Below are 21,402 nucleotides of genomic sequence, written 5' to 3' on the forward strand. Positions count from 1 at the left end.
TTGTTGGCACGAAAGGATTTAACTTAAAAAGATGGCCAGGTATTTTAGTGTTTAATACAGGAAACTATACTTTTTAAAAAAACTGTATTGCTCAGGCAGATAAACAAAAGCCTTTAAAAAACAACCCCCCAAAAAAACAATGTATTTACTTTTTTGTAACACAAAATTGTTACTGCTGACTTAAGGGCGTGCCATGACCTAGTTATATACAAGACAAAGATGGGTTCCAAATCAAAGGGAAAAATCCAGATCTTTTTTTAAAGTCTTCCTTCTTCATTTGAGTCCTCTAAATGTTGTCAGACATTAATACAAACACTGAGAAGTCCTGAAATGGAGGTTGTGGATTCATTCAAATCAAGTATCCCCTTTTGGAACAAAGGAAAACCCAGTTGGCCATTTAATTCCATTGCAGAAAAATGGCTGCCTGATCTGTTGGCCTCTCCTTAGCTGTCTGCTGAAGGATGTTTTTAGATCAGCGTCTAATAACTCAAGCCCAATGGAAGCTGCGCGCTGATTGGCTGCGGCTGCCTGGTGCCTTTAACCAGCCAATTACCTAACCACGGCCAAATTACAAACCAAAAAGCACAAGACGAGCTAAAACAACACGAAGCCCCAGCAAGGCGACCGGGGGGGGGGGAGAAGCCAAAGAGGGGGAAGGAAGGGGGGAAAAAAGACAATTCCGAGAGAGCCTTCCACGGCGGACTTTCTTTTAACTGAAACAAAATGGAAGGTCCGATCTGATTGGCTGCTCAGGACCTTTAATAAGCAAAGCTGCTACTTTCCTCCTTCCTCCTCCCACCTTTGGAATCGTGAAATTGACAAATTGTAACGAAACAGGGGTGCCCCCCCCCGCGTTCAATCAAGCAATCCCTCGGAGGTGGAAACATTGCGGTGGCTTCTTTGCAACGTGCCAGTGGAAGCCGAGTGGCCGGGGCCCGACCCCATGAGACACAGCCTCTAAAAGCCCCGGCCGTTCAGTTTTTCCTCCCTGTCCAAAACTTGTCCCACCTATGTCCATCTTGTTTAGGAACAGTTTGGCGCTTAGGTAAATGTAGCCGGCAGATTCCAAGGGAATTTGGACGGGCGGCTAAAGCGGAGGGGGGAAGCCGCTTTGGGGTGCCAGTCGGCTGGGGAAAAATGCATGGTCCTTTATTTGGGGCGGGGAGGCGCTCCAGGGCTGCGGGTCCGGGGGCTTTGCAGCGCGTTGCAGCTGCTGTGAATGTGCATTCGGTTGAGGGCGGTTAGCCATTAGCCGAGGCTCCATAGCGGTGAATTGTGGGATGCCTGAGAAGCAAGCAGAAAGCTCACACACACACAATATGTGTTGGCTCGCGAAAAAAAAGAGAGAGAGGAGGCAGGAGGTTTTCAAAACCCGTGTAATGTAACCAGCCAAATGTGAAAGAAAAAAAAAGGCGCTCGCCATTCGCGGCAAAGGAGACGATCGGCCACCGAGTAACAATGTCGTTCAAAGAGATCAAGGCAGGCGAGAAAGCGAAGCACACAGAAGACCATGGCAAAAAACAGAGTTCAAGTGAGATTCAGTCTATTTTTTCCCTCCCTCTTCTTTCTGTCTCTTGTCTGACTCTGAACGGGAGGGGGGTGTATGTGGTGGTGGGGGACACCCGTTTTAGCAACTGCCTTGGATGTATATTATTTTCCAGCTTAACGATATGGGGGGGATAGCTCTGAAATGCTAATATCTCGGGCTTTTTTTTTTTTTTTAACTTTGTTGAATTTTTTCCCCTGCCTTCTCTCCTAGGCTGGATCAACGGAATGGAGAGCAGCTCCCAAGCTAGCACCTCTGCCGAGAGAAAAAATCACCATTGCAAAAGTTACAAGTTGATTATTGACCCAGCTTTGAAAAAAGGACAGCACAAACTCTATCGTTACGATGGGCAACATTTTAACATTCCTGTAAGCATTTGGTTTTGTTTTTTTTAAGGGTTTCTCATCACATTCCTTATCATTTCTTTCTTCCCCCCTTCATTTTATTCTCCTACCCACCCATCCTTTTAGGGGTGAAAGGGAGGGGGCAAGGGGTGTCTTGAAAGGTTGTGACAAAATGTACAGGAGATATTTTAAAGTTACACCTCCTGATATAATTCAGTCTGTCAGAATCCAAAGGTAAAACCTGCAGCTGTGATTCCCAGCGGAGTTGCAGTTTGACATGTGTGTGGTTCCTCCACCCCCAAACATTCTCCTTAGTTTTCATTGTTTTAAATGGTGTCAATCTGCATTTCAAAGATTGCTTTTGTTGCATCTGTGCCTCTCATACCTCAGTTGCTTCTTCTTCTCAGAACTCTGGTCTTGCCCCAGTGGATTGTGTCAGAGATCCCAGGATAGGACGAATATGGACCAAAACCAAAGAGCTGGAGCTTTCTGTCCCTAAATTCAAGGTACACCTGTTTTGATGATTGAATGGAGACTTAAGTGCCTGTTGCCACTTTATTGGTAAAGTGATTTGGAAAGTTCAGTTTGGCAATCTTTAAAAAGTGGCAGAATGAACCTTTTTAATATGAACCTGCTGTTTGTCAAAGTGTGTTTGACTAATAACTCAAGGACCTCTTTGGGTCTTGAATTTTTAAATTAACTGTTTGCAAATAAGTTATTTGTGATGTGGTAGCAAGATATTTCTCCATGAACTGCTGTGGTATTGGGGAAGGAAAATGTCTCTAGTATAGCTGCTTTTTAACTCCAAGAGATGTCATTATCAACTGCTCACTCCCTGTATGTTTTCTTTTTTCTTTTAACTTCCTGCTACTCTTTGTGCAAAAAAAAAAAAAAATCTTCAGATTGATGAATTTTATGTGGGGCCTGTGCCTCCCAAACAAGTCACGTTTGCTAAGCTGAATGACAATATCCGTGAAAACTTCCTCTTGGACATGTGTAAAAAATACGGTGAAGTGGAAGAAGTGGAGATCCTCTACAACCCCAAGAACAAAAAGCACCTTGGAATTGCCAAAGTGGTCTTTGCCACAGTCAAAGGAGCTCGAGAAGCCGTACAGCACCTGCACAACACCTCTGTCATGGGCAACATCATCCACGTGGAACTGGACACGAAAGGTGGGAAAGCCGCCTCTGAGCATCCTGTCCTGTCCTCACTCCCCCTCTCTTCTGCCCGGTGGGGGGTGGGATGCATTTGCAGATTGGACTGGGAGCGGGGACTAGTAATTAATCAAAAAATACTGCTAAATAGATGTCAGTCAATTCCCCCCCTCAACCTCTCTGCTTTTCTGTGGGCCTTTGGTAGTCACGTGGAGCAAATGTGTTGTCTGTTGCTAGGAGACAGTCCTGTAATTTACAAAATGCTACCATCCTCTCCATTTCACTCACTCATTCATGCTGACACTTGGCTCGCCAAACGGTGTCCCCCCACCTCCTTGCCAAAAAGTACCCTTTGCACTTAGCTGATAGCTTCAAACACATTTTTGATGGAGTTTAGAAATGTTATTTTAGAAAAAGCTTGAGAGGGGAAAAAATAAAACATTATCTCTGAAGTCAGTTTACAGCAGTGTTCTTTTTTGTTTAGGCATTTGGCTGCTGGAATCTACATTCAGGAGGCACTGAAAGTCTTCCCCCCCTCCCTTTTGTCTCTTAAAGAGACAGTAACACACTTAAGGTCTACATTGCTGACTGTGTGTGTGTGGGGGGGAAATGGACAGTACTGCAAATCTAATGAACAGTACAACTTTGAATGCATTGATTATTTATATAGTTTGTAAAAACATATATTCTTCAGGCTGCAATCCTATGACCAGTTTCCTGGGAGTAAGTCCTGTTCAATAAAATGGGACTTACTTCTGAGTAGACCTCAGGATTCCTCCCCAAATGAATAAAATTGGGGGTTTGCTGTATTCTCTTAGTTTTTTTTTCTTTTTGGCCTGGAGGAGGGAAGCATTTAGAATACTTCAGACTAGTTTGTTTGACATATAGATGCGAATGTGCCTCTCCTGCTAAGAGAGACACATTTTCTTTCCTGTTAATTGTCATATTGAAAATATTTTAAGTTCTTAAGCAGACTGTTTGGACAACATGCCCCAAATCATCTGTATGTAATAGAACAGTTTTGACTTTCTTTCCCTTGTGTTAAAAAGCACTCAAGTTTTGGATTGCATTTTCATACAAAGAGGTATAGAGAATGCCAGAATACATTTTTACCTTTATTGCTGGAGTTCTGTTTTGATTCTGAGGCACTACCCATCTTCTGATCAAAGCTAAAATATGAGGAAGTGTCATGTATTTATGCTAGAGAAGTAGCTTGAATGAGATTATGACAGAATAGATGTTAGAAGACGTTGAGTAGATGGATTTATTGTTCAGTGTTCTATCAATATTTGTTTTGAGTACCCAAGACATAAGTTATCCAAAGAGGGGCATAGTCAGTGAACTACCCCACACTATGTGATTTGAGCAGTACAGATTGAGAAACTTGCAGTCTGATCCATGTGTCAATTAAGCTGGGGTATTTAGATTTGCAGCCCAATCCCATATCAGTTTACTTGAAAAAAATTCCACTGAGTTAATAAGATTTACTCCCAAGTAAATGCACATGATTGCTTAAGCAATCTAACTGAAGTCAATTAAACTTAATTTCCCTAACTCAGCCTAGTTTTGTAGTTCAGACTGGTACTAAAAACTTTTTTTTGCATATTTGCTGATACTTAGAATATTCAGAATATGCCCTCTGTATGCAGCTAACTTCAAATACTTGTGCTCACTTCCTCCTTTGCAATATCTGCAATATTTTGCAATATTTTGTAACCTAACAAGATACACTGCATTCAGTTTTTACATGTGATACTAACAATAAACAAGCAAATGTGTAGATGAACAGCCATTTGTTTTTAAATCCAACCATTTGCCAACTGATCTATACTTTTAAATCATTTATCTATACTTTTAAATCATAGTGAAGTTAATGTTAAAGGGAACACATGGCATTTCTAGTGTGTTTTAATAGTTATTTGATGAGCTCAGAGGACTACAAGTGTGTGTAGCACATGAACTCCGATGATGGACCCTAGAATGAACTCTGTAGCTTTCAGTGAGTCACTTAAGGTGAAATCCTGACCGAGTTTGGCTGTTGTGTGTTTCCCCCCTACAGTAGGATCCATTCTACCTTAGTTTCTGTCGTCAGTAGCACTGTCATGTCCTATGTTCTCGTTAAGTATTTTAGTATTTTAAAGACTTCAGATAGAATCTTTGCCTCTGTGTGAACTTAGTAGGTGACCTTGACCAAGCCATTTTCTCTCGGCCTCAACCCCTGGAATGCAGTATGGGGTATGCAACACTGGCCTATTTTCTACACTGATATGAGTACATTAGTGAATTCATGTGCCCCCAGACCCTACTCTGCATAGTGTGCTGACTGAATTGTATTAGCAGAGTTATACCACCTGTAGTTGCTGCATCAGTACATCACCTTAAGTTTGGACATGGGACTAGAATCTCTGTTTTTCCCCTTGCACATTAGACCATTAGAGAGGATTAATGTTTGGCCTCCCAAGATTCTAGCAAGAGTTATGGACCCCCAGAGGGCTACATGTTTAACCTCGTCTTTTCTAAGCCATGCATCCTGGTCCTATTCATGTTTACCCATATGTAAGTCCCACTAAAAGGGCTTATTCCCAAACAAGTGTACATAGAATTGGAATTTTACTGGTCTGTGAGAAACGGGTAACCTTTTGAGTTAGTTTGAATAAGAGTGTACAATGTACCTTTTATGGGGAAATTTACCATGTCAGATTCTAGTGTTCTGTTCTATGCCATTTGGATTTGTAAAACAACATATTTGACATTTTCCGTATTCGAGCAGAAGCCCACATGAGGTTGTATATTACATTTTTTGTTACAAGTGGACCAATCTCTAAATGTAGTAAACTATTTTGAGAAGAGAAATTTCCCTTCTCCAAAAGAAATGACAGTATAAAAAGAGTGGCCAACCCTGCTGAGAACCAGTTTTGTTTTGAAGAAACCCTCCTTGTTATAATGTTCTAAATGTACAGTGAAACTGGTGTTAGCTGTGCCCTAGTTAACTTTTCTCTTTCATAAACTATGTTTTGTTGCTATACCCAGCTGATCGCAAAGAGTGTTAAAACATCTGCCTCATTATGTTTGTGAGAAGTGCGATTGGTTGAGTTTCCTGTGAAGAGGTATTCTCCCCTCACTTGACCTGACAGGCAGTATTGAATATTTCAGCAGATCCAGAAGTCTTGCTCCCTGTTGGCAAAGGAAATGAATAAAATGAGGGTTCTAAATGGAGGGCTGGGAAGTTTTCATTAACAGTTGTGATATGCTGTGTGTTTTAAGAACAGCTTGTTATTATTTGTCCAGGTGAAAAACGTATGCATTTCTATGAGCTACTAGTAAATGGACTCTACACTCCTCAGACCCTTCCTGTAGAAAATGAGCCGGATGTTTCACCCACTGTGAATGAAACTCTGCAGGTATCTTTCACTTGATTATTTTTAATAGTATGCACTAAGTTTGATAGAATATGTTCCCAGTTTATCTCCATTTGTAATGAATGGTGGGTTGTCTGTCTCCTTATGAAGATACATCTTTGCGTTCTTGTCCAGACAGCTGCCACCTCTAACTTCCATTATTGGGGTAATGGAAAGAATTCTGTTGAAGCGTCAGGTGTACCTGAAACTTTGATCCAATCTAAAGAACGGTGCCGAGTTAGATTCTGACTATGGCAATTGCATGATACTTTGTTAACCTGCATATAAAGATTGTCAGGGACAAATTGATCCTGATTAGTGCTAGTTAAGGTCCCAAATTTTAATCCATTTAGAAGGTAGATTAATCAAGCAAAGCACTGGATGAGCAGTTGGTGGGGTTACATGTGTACTTGCTTTTTAAGATTTTTTAGTTCAGGGCTGTTGCTTGTACTAAGACTGGAATATTAAAATATTCAAAACAGCCTTGAGGCTTTGTTAAAACGCACACATTAATTTAAATTAGTTAAAAAGCAGATGCTTGATCTATTGAAACATTAATTGGTTGACCACTCTAGTAGATATTTTGGTGGAATTTCATACCATTGGTCAGGAAATGTTACAAGACCAGAGTTCCAGGATCTGTGTTGGATGATTTCTAGGCACAGTGTATGATGTTTGTATCTCATCCTATAAAGTTTGTAACACCCTGGTGCAGGGAGATGTTAGGGTTTTTGGATAATATATTTTCCATTGCAAAACCCATATCTTTTTGCATCTGGTTCCTACACACCCAAAAGAGAGCCTCCTTCCCTATCCATATCCCATTTTCATTTCTGAGAGAAAGGTTTATCTACAATATTAAAGTAATAGTTAATAATGTAATTTTAACACTACAAATTCAGGGTGTTTTTTTTTTGCAAAGTGTATGCATTTAGTCACTACATCAGAAAGTTTAAATTTGTTGCTAAGCAGTTTGTTCCACAAATAAGTATAATAGCAAAATAAACAGCTTATGATTTTGTGACTTGAGAGTACTGGAAATGAAAGTGGTTGAGTTAAACTTAATCACTGGCTATTTGTCTAGCCTACTTGTATAGAATCCCCTATGGGGCTGGAAGACACTGTGCTGTGTGATTCTTAGCATGTTTATTTGGAGCTCAGTCCCTACAAAGTGTGCATAGGATTGCCATCTTTCTAAGTGGTTAAAAGTTTATTATTTACATTGGTGATTGAATACCTTGAAATATCAATTGCTTAGATCTAACAAAACAGATTTTTAAGATTGCTGACCCTTTGTTCTGTCTACTCAATTCCACACTTCAAAACAAGAATCAAACTGGTGTAGTGTAAAATAAAATCTATTTTTTAATTTTTGTTTCTGTGGTATGTCTTTTGTCAAGTGTAAAAGGTAAAGGTCCCCTGTGCAAGCACCGGGTCATTCCTGACCCATGGGGTGACATCACATCCCGACATTTCTAAGGCAGACTTTGTTTGTGGGGTGCCTTCCCCAGTCATCTTCCCAGTCATCTTTGTCAAGTGTAGGAAGTTTAATTAGGAAAGCTGTTATGATTACTTCAAGGGTCTAATTCTGCTGGAGCTGAGGTTGCTGTTCATAAATGGTTAACATCTTGTTAGAGCCCCAGTCTAGTGAATTTCACCATTTGTCCCTTTATACAGCATTCATGACAAGTAGCATGTTTGACTGTTTTGTGACTTTACTCAAAACTATAACTTGCTGTGCTGTATGATTTTTTAGTGTGGGCACCTGGTATCTCTTGCTATCTAAACTATCTGATACTACTGGTATATTTTTATCACTAAATTGTTTTAATTTCATGATTTGACGTGTTACGCTTTAACCCTGTCTCAATCAACAACCTCATGCTGGGTTTATTTGTGCAGAAAGGGAATAATAGAGTGTTCTAATCATCCATCCCTTGTGGAAACACCTTAAGTGAGTGGCTTAATCACTGGCATTCATTTCTTCAACAGAGAATAAGGGAGGGGAATAAATCACAAGTTTTCAGTTGAACCCCATTGTTACTTGATGCCTTCTTTTTAGTGTTTGGTTTTGTTGATCGTGGATTTGCTATTGCTGTGCTAGCTTAAAGGTAAATTCACACTGCAAACCCATGAAAATTGGGGGTTGATGTTTTTTGTAGGTGCTACTCAGTCAAACCTGCATCAGGTACACTGTCAGCATTGTTCTGAAGATTTTTATTTTATTTTTCTCTGAACTTCAGACTCAAAAGTGGCCTGGTGAAGAGAGCTTTGAAGTAAATTTTAATTGGGAGTAACCAGTTGTCTGTGCTTGTGGTTCCTAAAAATCCATATCTGGAAACATTCCAGGTTGTCGTTGCATGTCTGTATTCAAAGATCTTGTTTTTATTTTACCATTCAGACCCAACCTCTTCTAACACTAGTACATTTCATTGAGTCTCTCTTTCCCACCTGAATCAGAGTTAAAAATAATAATGTTGGTGGGTGAAAAGGTTCCAGAAACTTTCTATCCTGTGTTGGTTCCAGAAACTTTCTATCCTGTGTTCAATCCTGAGAGACTCAGACTGTGACTGAAATCTGCTATTTGGATTTAGTTGGATCTATTTGGATCTAGGAAGAGTGTCTCCATGTTAGTCTGTATTTTGTTAAATAATCTTTGCTGTTACCCATTTACGGGGGTGGGGGAGGAACTTATTTCGCCAACTGTTCCGCTAAAACCACATGCAGGCAGGTGGGCTGATAAAATGGCATAACAAGAAAACTAATGTTTTGATCTGCATGAGATGGTTCATTCATTCCTGTAGCTTTGGTAGTTTGGGAGATTAATATCAGCTTTTCTTCACTAATGTCAGTTAGATCTCTTAATAGAAACCTATACTTTTTAATTTAAAATATTTTTATGTTCACCTTTCTCCTGAGCCACTCTGGACTGTGTGTGGTTATTACCGTAGTAAGCGCTAATAGTGTCGGGATCAGACAAAGGACAGTTGAGACAGTGACTTCCCATATGAGGTAGCAGGAGTAGGTGGAACTAAGCACTTCTATTTACTTTCTCCCCGATTGGGAGTCAAAGAGGCTTGCATCGCTGTCCTCCCTTTTATCCTCACAACAACCCTGTGAGATAGGTTAGGCTGAGAGTGTATGACTGGCCCAAGGCCTCTATGGCCTCACCAGGAGGCAGTGGGTCATTGTAAGTCTCTTCCATGGTCAGCAGAGACTTGCCCAGTCTCAATTGGGCTCATTCAAATTCCCTTTATCACAAAGAACCATGTCCACACAGGTACCCACACAATCACGACTCTCTTCACCCGCTGCTTTGCCCCTTTAAAACAACAGGGGGCTGAGCTGTGCCTTGCCATGGGGCAGTTCCACCAGGCCTGCACAGCCCTGGTTGCCTTTTCTTGGCCAGGGCCACACCCCTCCTCTAGGTTCCTCTTCCTCCTCTATGCCTCCTCAGCCTTTCCCAACCAGCTTGCCTTCCTCTCCTCCCCTGTCTCTCTTGACATCTCCCTGTTTACTTGGGCTCCAGTAGGGTTGCCAACCTCCAGGTACTAGCTGGAGATTTCCTGCTATTACAACTGATCTCCAGCCGATAGAGATCAGTTCACTTGGAGAAAATGGCCGCTTTGGCTATTGGACTCCATGGCATTGAAGTCCCTCCCCTCCCCAAACCCCGCCCTCCTCAGGCTCTGCCCACAAAACCCCCCTTTGGTGGCCCTGGCAACCCTAGGCTCCAGCCACATTGGCTAAGCCCATCACCTCTCCCTTCTCTGAGCTTTGTTCTTCTCTTAAACCCTTTCTTATCTATCTTATCTGTAACTCAGTAATCAATATTATTAGACAGTCATTTTAATTATATAGCACAAATTCTCCCATCCAATACAAAGTCTGATCCTGACTTCTAGTGCAAGCCCATTAAGCAAAATTTTCAGCTTAAGACTTGGAGAAAGATTCAAAAGCAATGTATGAATTTACATTTATGCCCCTCAGACTTCTCCAATCCCATTTCATTCATATTTTTTTAGAAAATAATGTTGTGAATGAGAATCCATAGCAAATATGTGTGTTCTGGTAATAATTCTAGTAGGTCTTGAGATACATTTATCAATACTTTTCTGATTCCCTTTTTTGCAGTTGGCTGATACTCTGAAACGCCTGAAAGACAGTAGCCTTTCTTCCGTGGGATCATCAACTACTCCAAACAGTAGCACCCCATTTTCCCATGATACGGCCTTTTCCAGTTGTCGGCAAGACACCCCAAACTCTTTCAGCCAATTTACCCCTCAGTCCCAGGGCACCCCACTCACCCCACGCGTGGGAACTCCATTTTCCCAAGACTCGGCATACTCTAGTCGTCAGACGACACCAGCTTACCATTTCAGACAGGACTCTGGGTATAAGCCCAGGAGACACGAGACAAAATTTACCGATGCCTACAATAGACGTCCAGGTCACCACTATGTTCATAATTCTGCAGGTGCTTTTCGAGGGTCAGAGCATCAGTTTAGCACATTCAAACCCCATCAGCAAGAGACTGTGCAATATTCCCACACTCCTCCTTTGAGCCACTCGGGGTCTTCAACTTACAAATCGGCCTTCTCCCCATACCAAGCACCGACTACGTATCCTCCACCTGAAGAGCCACCCCTTCCCCCAGAGTCCAGAGAAGTCGAGTACGAGCGACCTCCGCTGCCTCCCACAGAGTCGCCCGTTAAAAGCAGCACTGCTACCACCGCTGATTTTGTTCCAGTGAAGGAAAAGCCCGAGGAACCCCCTCCCCTCCCAGAGTCAAACAGTCTTAATGAACCAGCTGTGGTCCCCTTCTCACAGACTCCAGAAAGGAGTGAGACCCCGGGCACCCCGACAATGGAAGCAGAAACTCAGCATAACAGTTTGGACTCGAGGATTGAGATGCTCTTGAAAGAGCAGAGAACAAAGCTATATTTTCTCAGTGAGCAGGACTCAGACAATGAGATTAGAATGGAAGGAAGTCCAATCTCCTCCTCCTCTTCCCAGCTTTCCCCAATCCCAACATTTGGTTCCAGTTCTCAGCCCAGTCACAGGGTACAAACCCCATCCTCACGTCCTTCCAGCACTGGCTTGGAGGACATTAGCCCAACCCCATTACCAGATTCTGATGATGATGAGCTGGTTCTTGGCACGGCTTCTCTCTGTCAGAATTCAAGAGGAACATCAGATGCCAGTATGACTCCGGTTGACCAGCTGTGTAGGACACCTAAAACGGAGTCCTCTGAGACTAAAGAAATGCTGCCTGGTAACCAGAGTCCAGTATCAGAAAAAATGGAAGAGGTAAGCAATTAAGATCAACTCTGTGTGTCACAGATATGGAGAACCTCTCCTTTGGGAGTTGCACTGTTGGTTTAATTTTGTGGCTCAGTGGTAAAGCATCTGCTTGGCATGCAGAAGGTCCCAGGTTCAATCCCCAGCATCTCCAGCTAAAGGACTAGGCAGGTGGGTGATGTGAAAGACCCCTCCCTGCCCGAGACCCTGGAAAGCCGCTGCTGGTCTGAGAAGACAATACTGACTGTGATGGACCAAGGGTCTGATTCAGTATAAGGCAGCTTCATGTGTTCATATATAGGATGTGTGTGTCCTAAGTTTCTCTCCCCCTGGTTTAGTAGGCATCCCGGCCATTCATGTCCGGGGTATACTAAAATGTTGCTTATAGATGAAAGTCCAGAGGTTACAGCAGGCATGGCAAAGTTTTGTGCAATGGCCTGTAGAATCCATCAGACGCTGCTGAGAACGTCGGTATGCCAATAATTTTAATGGGTAGTATAAATAGTTTATAATGATTGTGCAAATAACTATTTTACAATTTGTATAAACCTGTGGGTAGAGTGTAATACTAAGGGTTTAAGTGGTAAACTGTGAAGAGCTGTGCTGGTCTATGACTGTTTTAATAAAGATTATGATGTGTAGGACACCTAAATCTTTACTGGTTCCCATGCACATGCAATCCTTCATTTGTAAACTGGGAGGCTCATACCTGCTTGGAAGCTATGTAATCTACTCTAGGAAACTGGGATGGGTTAGAGTTAGGTGGCGATTTTACCCATGCTCAGAGACACTAATCTGCAGTCATCTTGCAGGTATAGGGAAGGCAAACGCATCACATGATGCATGATAACTACTTCTGTGATGTAAAACAGTTTGGGGGTTGAATGAGGCGCACCTGACAACCAGCTTGGTTGAGTTTTGTTGAAATTATTTCATTGGGAAAGGATAGGTGGAAAGGATTGGTCTGTGTGCTTTCCTGTGCAGTTTTTATGCCTCCTGTGGGAAACCATCTTTGGTCAGGGTATGCTTATGCTACACACCTGGCTGTCAAGGCTGACAGACAGGACTGCATATGTAGAACGAATTAGCAAGGAATGTGGAATATGTGTAAAGGGTCAGATGAAAAAGAAGAGGGGTTTGATTCATCAGCACAGGACACTGCCTTTTTACCCCCCCACCCAAATTATAAAGTTTTTCATCCTTGTGCTTCATCCTGGCTTTCTCTGAATTTCATTAAAAGCTGATCTTGGCAAAGCCCTGTGTGTGTATAAAGTGCAGTCAAGTCACAGCCGACTTATGGCGACCCCTAGCCTATGTAAAATACAATATTTCAGTCAGATTCAGAGGTCTTGTTGTCTGAAATCTTAGGTTTTCTTTTTAAAAAATCCAACCCCAAACATTAATAGTTACATTGCTGCTGATTATTTTATAGTTTGCTAGCTTAGTACTGACTGGCTATGTCCAAGCATACCACCTCTGGCCTGCCCTGTATGGACAGGAGAAAAAGGGAGGAGAATAAAAGAGCTTCTTCCTGAAGCTCATTGTGGCTCTGGAAATCATTTTGCTGAGGGAGGGAACACGGGCTGAATTACTGCTGCCAGCCCCATTGTGTTCATGTGTGTAAAGACTAGATGGAAAAGTTATCCATTGTGGCAGGAGATAATCACCTATCTGTCTTCCTGCTTTACTTTCTGAAGAATGTCCGTGCTCCAGATAAGTCTAGTAAGACACAAAATAGTCCAATGTTTATCAGAATATAAAAGATCCTTAATGCTGCTTTTGTTGGAATTAAGCCCCAGCGAACCTGGTGGGACTTCTTTCCAAGCAAGTATGTATAGTATCCTGTCTGTAGCATGTCCACAACAATAAAAGAGAGGGAGCCTTATGGAATCCACATTTCTTTGATTTTTGTTCTATTTGTGCACTCCTCTAGAACTTGTAGATCATTGTGATGAGGGTTTCTGACTTTTCTTGATCCATAGTTCTGAATAAATTATTAAAGACACACACCCCACACACACACACCTGTTTTAAAAGACGGCTGACTCAAGCTTTGGGGATTTTTTTTTTTTTTAAGGACTGAAGCTGAAATAATGGCTATTGAAACCTGAGATGTAGCTTTTCCAGCTTGCAAATGAGATGGGAAGGAGTGCCAGGTTTTAGCCTATGAAGGGGTTGGGAGAAGAGGAGCTCGTGTTTCAGCCTATTGTGAGGCTGCTGTTCCTGGCCAGTCTTTCAAAGAATTCCTCAGCAAGAGGAGGAGAGCTGGGATCTGGGAGTTCTAAAGCATTTGGGGAAGGAAAACAGAAAAGGCTTCAGTTGACTCTACCCCTTTGCCAAAAGGAGATTCCGTGGATGCCTTGTTTTCTTCATAATTCATATAATGCCGACAAATGTATATTGTTACATGATCTGTCTGTGGATAGCAGTTTCTATAGTTAACATGTCTGCAGGGTTCGACATCTCAAATGTTTTTATAACCAAATTAATAACGATGGGGTGACTTTCTCTCTCTGAAATATGGATGACCCATCATTAGCTATTCCAGAGCCTCAGTTTCTATTTCCACCAGTATTGAATGGGAATGTTGCCATTTTTCTGGAAGAAGCACTAAGGTGTATCCCTGTGTTTTCTTTTAGTGGCGATGCTTGTTATAAATTTATGTAATACTTTGCCCTTTTTGTTTATCCTGGCAACAGGGGTCTTAACTAGCTTAAGCTGATGAATGGTAGTGTTCTCAAGGCCACCTGATGAACTTCATGGTTAAATGGGGGCTCAGACGACCCTCCCCAACCCAGCATGTGTGTCAAAATCAGACCATTTTGCTCAGGGCTTGTTGTCCATCCAAGGCATTCAGTTTGCTTACAGTGTGTCTGGCTGGGGTTACAGTCCTTGACTCCTCAGCATGGCGTAGTGGTTAAAAGTGGTGTTTTGGAGTGGTAGACTATGATCTGGAGAACTGGGTTTGATTCCCCACCCCTCCATATGAGCAGCAGAGGCTAATCTGGTGAACTGGGTCAGTTTCCCCACTCCTCCACAAGAAGCCAGCTGGGTGACCTTGGGCTAGTCACACTCTCTCAGCCTCACCTTCCTCACAGGGTGTCTGTTGTGGGGAAGGGAAGGTGATTGTAAGCCAGTTTGATTTCTTTATTAAGTGGTAGAGAAAGTCAGCATATAAAAACGAACTCTTCTTCAAGCCCTTGACTCTTTGCTGTTTCCCACGCCCTTTGTCTGCGGTCACACCAACATCTTCACAGGTAGATGACGGGGATTTGGCACTTGGGACCAAAAGGTCGCCCACCCCTAATGCAATGCCTTCTGTTTACTATTCTTTCTTTGGTTGTGTTTCAAAGTTATGGTTATGCATTCCAAAGGAAGCCTCACAAAAGCTGAAGATCTGTACACTGCTAACAGTGTGACTTGCTTCTGCATAGATCAGGCTACAATCCTGTCTTGGCTAAATGAATGCAGCCTTGATGTGGGAAACAAAGTTAAGAGCAGGAGAATCTTTGCTGAGGAAACACAGAGATTCTATATAGCACATAGGATTTCTGTAGAAAGATGAACTGAGAACAAAAGATGAACTGAGAACAAAAGATGAACTGAGACCAAATGAAAAAAGAACATAAAAATAACTGAACATTATCTTTTGGGTAAATTAATATGAAATCATTTATATTGCCCACTCCCATCAAGAAACACAGTACAATAGAATTGCCATTATACATAAAGAGGTGTGCATTAATTACCTTTCCCATCTCTCTCATCAAACTGCAGCCAGATCTGGACATCAGAGGGTTAGTGTGTGTGTGTTAAGTGCCATCAAGTTGCTTCCGACTCATAGTGACCCTATGGACATCAGAGGGTTAGTGTGTGTGTGTGTGTTAAGTGCTGTCAAGTTGCTTCCGACTCATAGTGACCCTATGAATCAATGTCCTCCAGAACGTCCTATCTTTAACAGCCTTGATCTGATCTTGCAAATTGAGGGCCGTGGCTTCCTTTATAGAGTCAATCCATCTCTTGTTGGGCCTTCCTCTTTTCCTTCTGCCTTTAACTTTTCCTAGCATTATTGTCTTTTCCAGTTATTGTCTTCTCATAATGTCAGGGAAGTACGACAGCCTCGGTTTAGTCGTTTTAGCTTCTAGGGTCAGTTCAGGCTTGATTTGCTCTAGAAACCACTGATCTGGGTTTTTTTGGCAGTTCACAGTATCCATAAGACTCTCCTCCAACACCACATTTCAAAGGAATCTACTTTCTTCCTATCAGCTTTCTTCATTGTCCAGCTTTCACACCCATACATAGTAACATGTACATAGTAATAGGGAATACGATGACATGAATTAACTTGATCTTGGTTGCCAGTGACACATCCTTAATAGGGGACACTCTGAAGTACTAGTGAAGAGGGAAAATCTTTCCATGGCTTGCTTGCTTTGAATTTCAGCAGTGTTGATTCTTGGTGTGTTTGTAGCGAAAGGGGATATTAGATTAGACAACATAGTTACCTGTCTCCTATATGGTGCTGCTATGTGTTCTCTGGTTCCACACAATAAAGGGCAAAATTACTCAAAGATTATGGTGGGGTATCGACGACGCATAGATGTTAATCTGAAACTGACCTGGTGGTATGGCAGATACTCTGGCAAGGCATGTTTAAGTGTTGCCAGGCCCAGTCCACATTTTGAAAGACTTTCAGCTCTGATCTTGCCTTGGGGAAGCTCTAGGCTTGCCAGGTCCCTCTTCGCCACCGGCAGGAGGTTTTTGGGGTGGAGCCTGATGAGGGCAGGGTTTGGGGAGGGGACGTAAATGCCATAGAGTCCAATTCCCAAAACAGCCATTTTCTCCAGGTGAACTGATCTCTATTGGCTGGAGATCAGTCATAATACCAGGAGATCTCCAGCTACTAACTGGAGGTTGGCAACCATAGGTAGCTCAGTGAGGTGAAGGTGGGGCGGGGGTTGATGTTCCAGATTACTTCCAAACCATTATTAAGGTCACAGGCACCAAACAACTGTTTGGATGAGCTCTTGTGCTTTTTGTCATATCACTTTAGATGAACAAAACTCAACGAAGGACTGGTGTGTGAGTATACTTAATAGAAACTTGTTTTGCACAATGTGTATCACTTACATTCCCTCAGCAGGCCAGGCAAAACGTACAAGACTATTGCTGCTGTGTATCTGATCTTCTGTCGTAGCATTCATTCGATTCCCCCCTTCCCCTCTCCAATTGACAATCCCCCCTTGGCCGGGGACTGAGGGCAGGATATAAACAACTAAATAAATAACCAAAACTACAGTTTTGAGCCGTTAACAAACTCTGAGGAATTCTATATCATATTTTTTTCTACTATGCTTTTCAGAGAGTCTGTTAGTGCAACTACAGGGTGATACACAGTCTTTCTTCCTGCTACATCTCTGATTTAAACCCCCCCCCCATTATTTCTGTTAATTGATATTACCACCATACGTGGAAAGGCTTCCATGATAAGCAGAATTGTCCTGACCACTGAATTTCCTGCACGTGTTTCAGTATTTTTTAAAGTGTCCCTCCTGCTGCCCTTCATCCATTGTTGGAAGAAATCGATATAGCAATATTTCATTTAGCTCTTTCCGTCTGCCTCCTTGTCACCCCTTTTTCCTTCCAACTGCATGAGATATTCTCTTTCTGCCTACTGTTTTTTAGCGTTGGTTCATTACATGCTGTTTAACAGATGAAGCAATTCTGCCTTAAAACTGTTTCAATAGATAAAGAGACTAGATTACTATATCTATATATTCTGAAATTCTTTATTATTGTTATCTATTCTTTAACTTGGTCCTTTGGATACTAACTTGATTTCCTCAGTGTGAGTCCGTCCGTCCCCCCAGTAAGATTTGTAGTTGGTGGGGGATTCAACCATTGTCTACCAAAAGGCTTTTGAGCCTTAGCTATGTCCATTGTTTTTAATAGGGGGGGGGGAGGAACAAATCAAAAGAACACAAACACTTGGCTAAACATATATGTTTGTTCATTGCTGACTGAAGAAAACTGTTGACTTGGGGAATGTCAGATGCTTTCTAAGATCTGTGTTCCTTTGGGCTAAGGTCTACTTCTACAAATCCAGAATCCAATTTGAATACTGTTTGCTAATTATGAAAATCAAGGATATTAATTGTTTCATTATCTACCAATTGCTTTGTTCTTGTTTAGCTAGCACAAAAAAAGATGGGGAAGGATCATAGGAAACATCTTTACTGGAGGCTTTACCTCTGTTCAATTAGTCCACAAGTTGAAGTTCCTGCAGAGCAGATTCTAATTTGTTTTTCTACCAAGAGTTGAATCGTGGAGAGTTCAGTACTAAAAACGTGCACTCCTTAGCATGCAGCATTTAGCCATAGTAGAAATGTGCACAACTACCTCGTATTGGTTTCAGTGGTGGTTCCATTACATTTACTGTCAATTAAGTGTGAACAGGATCGCAACCTAAAAAACCAATCCTAGTTTTCTCCTTAGGAGATGCCTTCAATTTTACTCCTTTTGACTTGCCCATGTACCATCTAAAAATAACTTAAGAATTTTGAAATTATAAAACTCATTTCATTTTTCTGTGTTTCTCAGTATTACTGACAAAGATGGAGAAGGAGTTGACGCACGCTGCGCTTGTATACTTTTTAAAGGGAGGTACTCTGTTTGATTAAATTAGTTTTGCAATTTGGAATAATTTGGAAATTCAAACAGGCATGAGATATTTTTCATTAAAATTATTTACTTTTAAAAGCCAGTTAAAGCCTAGAGAAGCAGAGATTACAAACAGACTACCAATTGATGTTGTAGACCCTCCCAGCAAGAGGGAAGCAAAACATTTTGCTTTAAGAACATAAGAAAGGCCCTGCTGGATCAGACCAGGGCCCATCAAGTCCAGCAGTCTGTTCACACAGTGGCCCATCAGGTGCCTCTAGGAAGCCACAAACAAGACGACTGCTGCAGCATTGTCCTGCCTGTGTTCCACCGCACCCAAAATAATAGGCATGCTCCTCTGATACTAGAGAGAATAGGGATGCAGCATGACTAGTATCCATTTTAACTAATAGCCATGAATACCCTTTTCTTCCATGAATATGTCTACTCCCCTCTTAAAGCCTTCCAAGTTGGCAGCCATCACCACTTCCTGGGGCAGGGTGTTCCACAATGTAACTATGCGTTGTGTGAAAAAATACTTCCTTTTATCTGTTTTGAATCTGTCACCCTCCAGCTTCTACAGATGACCTCGCGTTCTAGTATTGAGGGAGAAAATCCTCTCCCTGTCCACTCTCTCCAAACCATGCATAATTTGATAGAGCTCTATCATGTCACCCCTTAGCCGCCTTCTTTCCAAGCTAAACAGCCCTAAGCATCTTAACCTCTCCCCATAGGACAGTTGCTCCAGTCCCCTAATCGTTTTGGTTGCTCTTCTCTCCGCCTTCTCAAGCTCTGTAATATCCTTTTTTAGGTGCGGTGACCAGAACTGTATACAGTATTCCAAGTGTGGTCTCACCATAGATTTGTACAAGGGCAGTATGATATCAGCAGTTTTATTCTCTATTCCTCGTCTAATTATGGCCAGCATGGAATTTGGCTTTTTTACAGCAGCCGCACACTGGGTTGACATCTTCATTGAGCTATCCACTACCACCCCAAGATCCCTTTCTTGATCTGTCGCTGCCAGCACAGATCCCATCAGTGTATATGTGAAGTTGGGATTTTTTGCCCCAATATGCATCACTTTACACTTACTCACATTGAATCTCATTTGCCATTTTATTACCCATTCTTCCAGTATGTAGAGATCCTTCTCGAGCTCTTCACAGTCCGATTTTGTTTTAACCACCCTAAATAATTTGGTGTCATCTGCAAACTTGGCTACTTCACTGTTAACCCCAACTCCAGGTCATTGATGAACAAGTGGAAAAGCACCGGTCCCAACACAGATCCCTGAGGCACCCCACTGCTCACATCCCGCCATTGTGAGAACTGACCATTGATTCCTACTCTCTATTTCCTATTTTTCAGCCAGCTCTCAATCCATAAGAGGACTTGTCCTCTTATCCCGTGACTATGAAGTTTGCTTAGCAGTCTTTGGTGGGGGACTTTGTCAAAAGCTTTTTGGAAATCCAAATACACAATGTCCACAGGCTTATTTCTTTCCACATGCTTATGATGCTTTCAAAAAGCTCTAATAGGTTAGTGAAACAGGACCTACCTTTACAGAAGCCATGTTGGGTTTTGCTCAGTAGACCCTACCCTTCTATATGCTTGACAATTCTATCTTTAATAATGCTTTCCATCAATTTACCCGGAACAGACGTTAAGCTAACTGACCTGTACTTTCCTGGGTCCCCCCGGAACCATTTTTTTAATGGGTGTTACATTGTACCAGAGGACTGGAGAATGGCCAGAGGCTGATCGAAGGGACATATTACATATCTTTGTTAGAAGTTCAGCAATTTCCCATGTGAGTTCTTGAAGAACTCTAGGATGAATACCGTCTGGTCCCTGTGACTTGTTGGTTTGCAGTTTGTCTAGACGTTCTAGGACTTCCTGCCTTGTTACCACTATTTGCCTCAGTTCCTCATTTCCCCCTCTCCAAAATCTCTGTTCAGGAGAAGGAATCTGCCCTGTATCTTCAACAGTGAAGACAGATGAGAACAATTCATTTAGTTTTTCAGCAATCGCTTTATCCTCCCTTAGAGTTTCTTTACTCCCATTGTCATCCAATGGTCCAACCGCTTCCCTAGCTGGTTTCCTACTCCTAATATACTTAAAGAATTTCTTATTGTTTGTTTTGATGTGTTTAGCAATATGCCCCTCAAAATCTTTTTTTGCATCTCTCATTATCTGCTTGCATTTCCTTTGTGCAAGTTTGTGTTTGCTCCTGTTCGCCTCGTTTGGGCAAACCTTCCAGTCTCTGAAGGAAGACTTTTTTTCTCTAATTGCTTCCTTCACCTTACTTGTTAGCCATGGTGGTGACCTCTTGGACTTATTACTACCTTTCTTGACCTGTGGTATACAATCTAGCTGAGCCTCTAGTAATGTGGACTTGAGTAACCCCCAAGCCTTTTCCAGAGATTTAACCCTCCTAACTGTTCCTTTCAACTTCCTCTTTACCAGTTTTCTCCTTTTAGAGAAGTTCCCTCTTTTAAAGTCAAAGGTAATTGTGTGAGATTTCCCAGTCACTTTCCCACTTGCATATAAATTAAATTTGATGCCATTGTGATTACTATTGTCAACTGGCTCAACTACATCCACATCCCACACCAAGTCAGTACGTTATCCTAATTGTTCTCAGTTCTCAAGCGGGTGCTGGCCAAACAAGTAGTCTGGAAACTAAGGCAGTAGTACAAGCACACGGAGGAAGAACTGTGGTTCAGACAAAACAGGGCAAAGTAACTGTAGCATGAACAAAGTCTGATAACGTATCGCCAGACTATCCAAGAACTGACCCAGGAAGTATATAGAGAGAACATTCAAAGAGTTCTGTTGGATGGCCAGAACACTCTGTCTTGCCCAAGGCCAACCAGTGAATCCAAGTGTGAAGAGGGATTTGAATCCTGCCCTTCCAGGACAAAGTCTATTTATTACTCTCATCATTGCAATGTGTTGACCATAAACTTATCTGCCTTGGAGATTAGTATCAGAA

The 21,402-nt window shown here is 42.0% G+C and overlaps 1 protein-coding gene across 1 annotated transcript in view; it reads left to right on the forward strand.

The window, feature by feature from the left end:
- Nucleotides 1–1,437: 1,437 nt before the first annotated feature.
- SETD1B (SET domain containing 1B, histone lysine methyltransferase) overlaps nt 1,438–21,402 on the forward strand; it is a 51,277-nt gene continuing 31,312 nt past the window's right edge. Inside the window, exons 1-6 of the mRNA XM_056859455.1 lie at nt 1,438–1,531; nt 1,760–1,914; nt 2,298–2,396; nt 2,793–3,063; nt 6,334–6,446; nt 10,578–11,753. Of these exons, the coding sequence (XP_056715433.1) occupies nt 1,459–1,531; nt 1,760–1,914; nt 2,298–2,396; nt 2,793–3,063; nt 6,334–6,446; nt 10,578–11,753 (1,887 nt within the window). The 5' untranslated portion in view covers nt 1,438–1,458. The remainder of the gene's footprint in view (nt 1,532–1,759; nt 1,915–2,297; nt 2,397–2,792; nt 3,064–6,333; nt 6,447–10,577; nt 11,754–21,402) is intronic.

This window comes from Euleptes europaea, chromosome 13 (assembly GCF_029931775.1).
Source record: "Euleptes europaea isolate rEulEur1 chromosome 13, rEulEur1.hap1, whole genome shotgun sequence".
NCBI classification, from domain to species: domain Eukaryota; kingdom Metazoa; phylum Chordata; class Lepidosauria; order Squamata; family Sphaerodactylidae; genus Euleptes; species Euleptes europaea.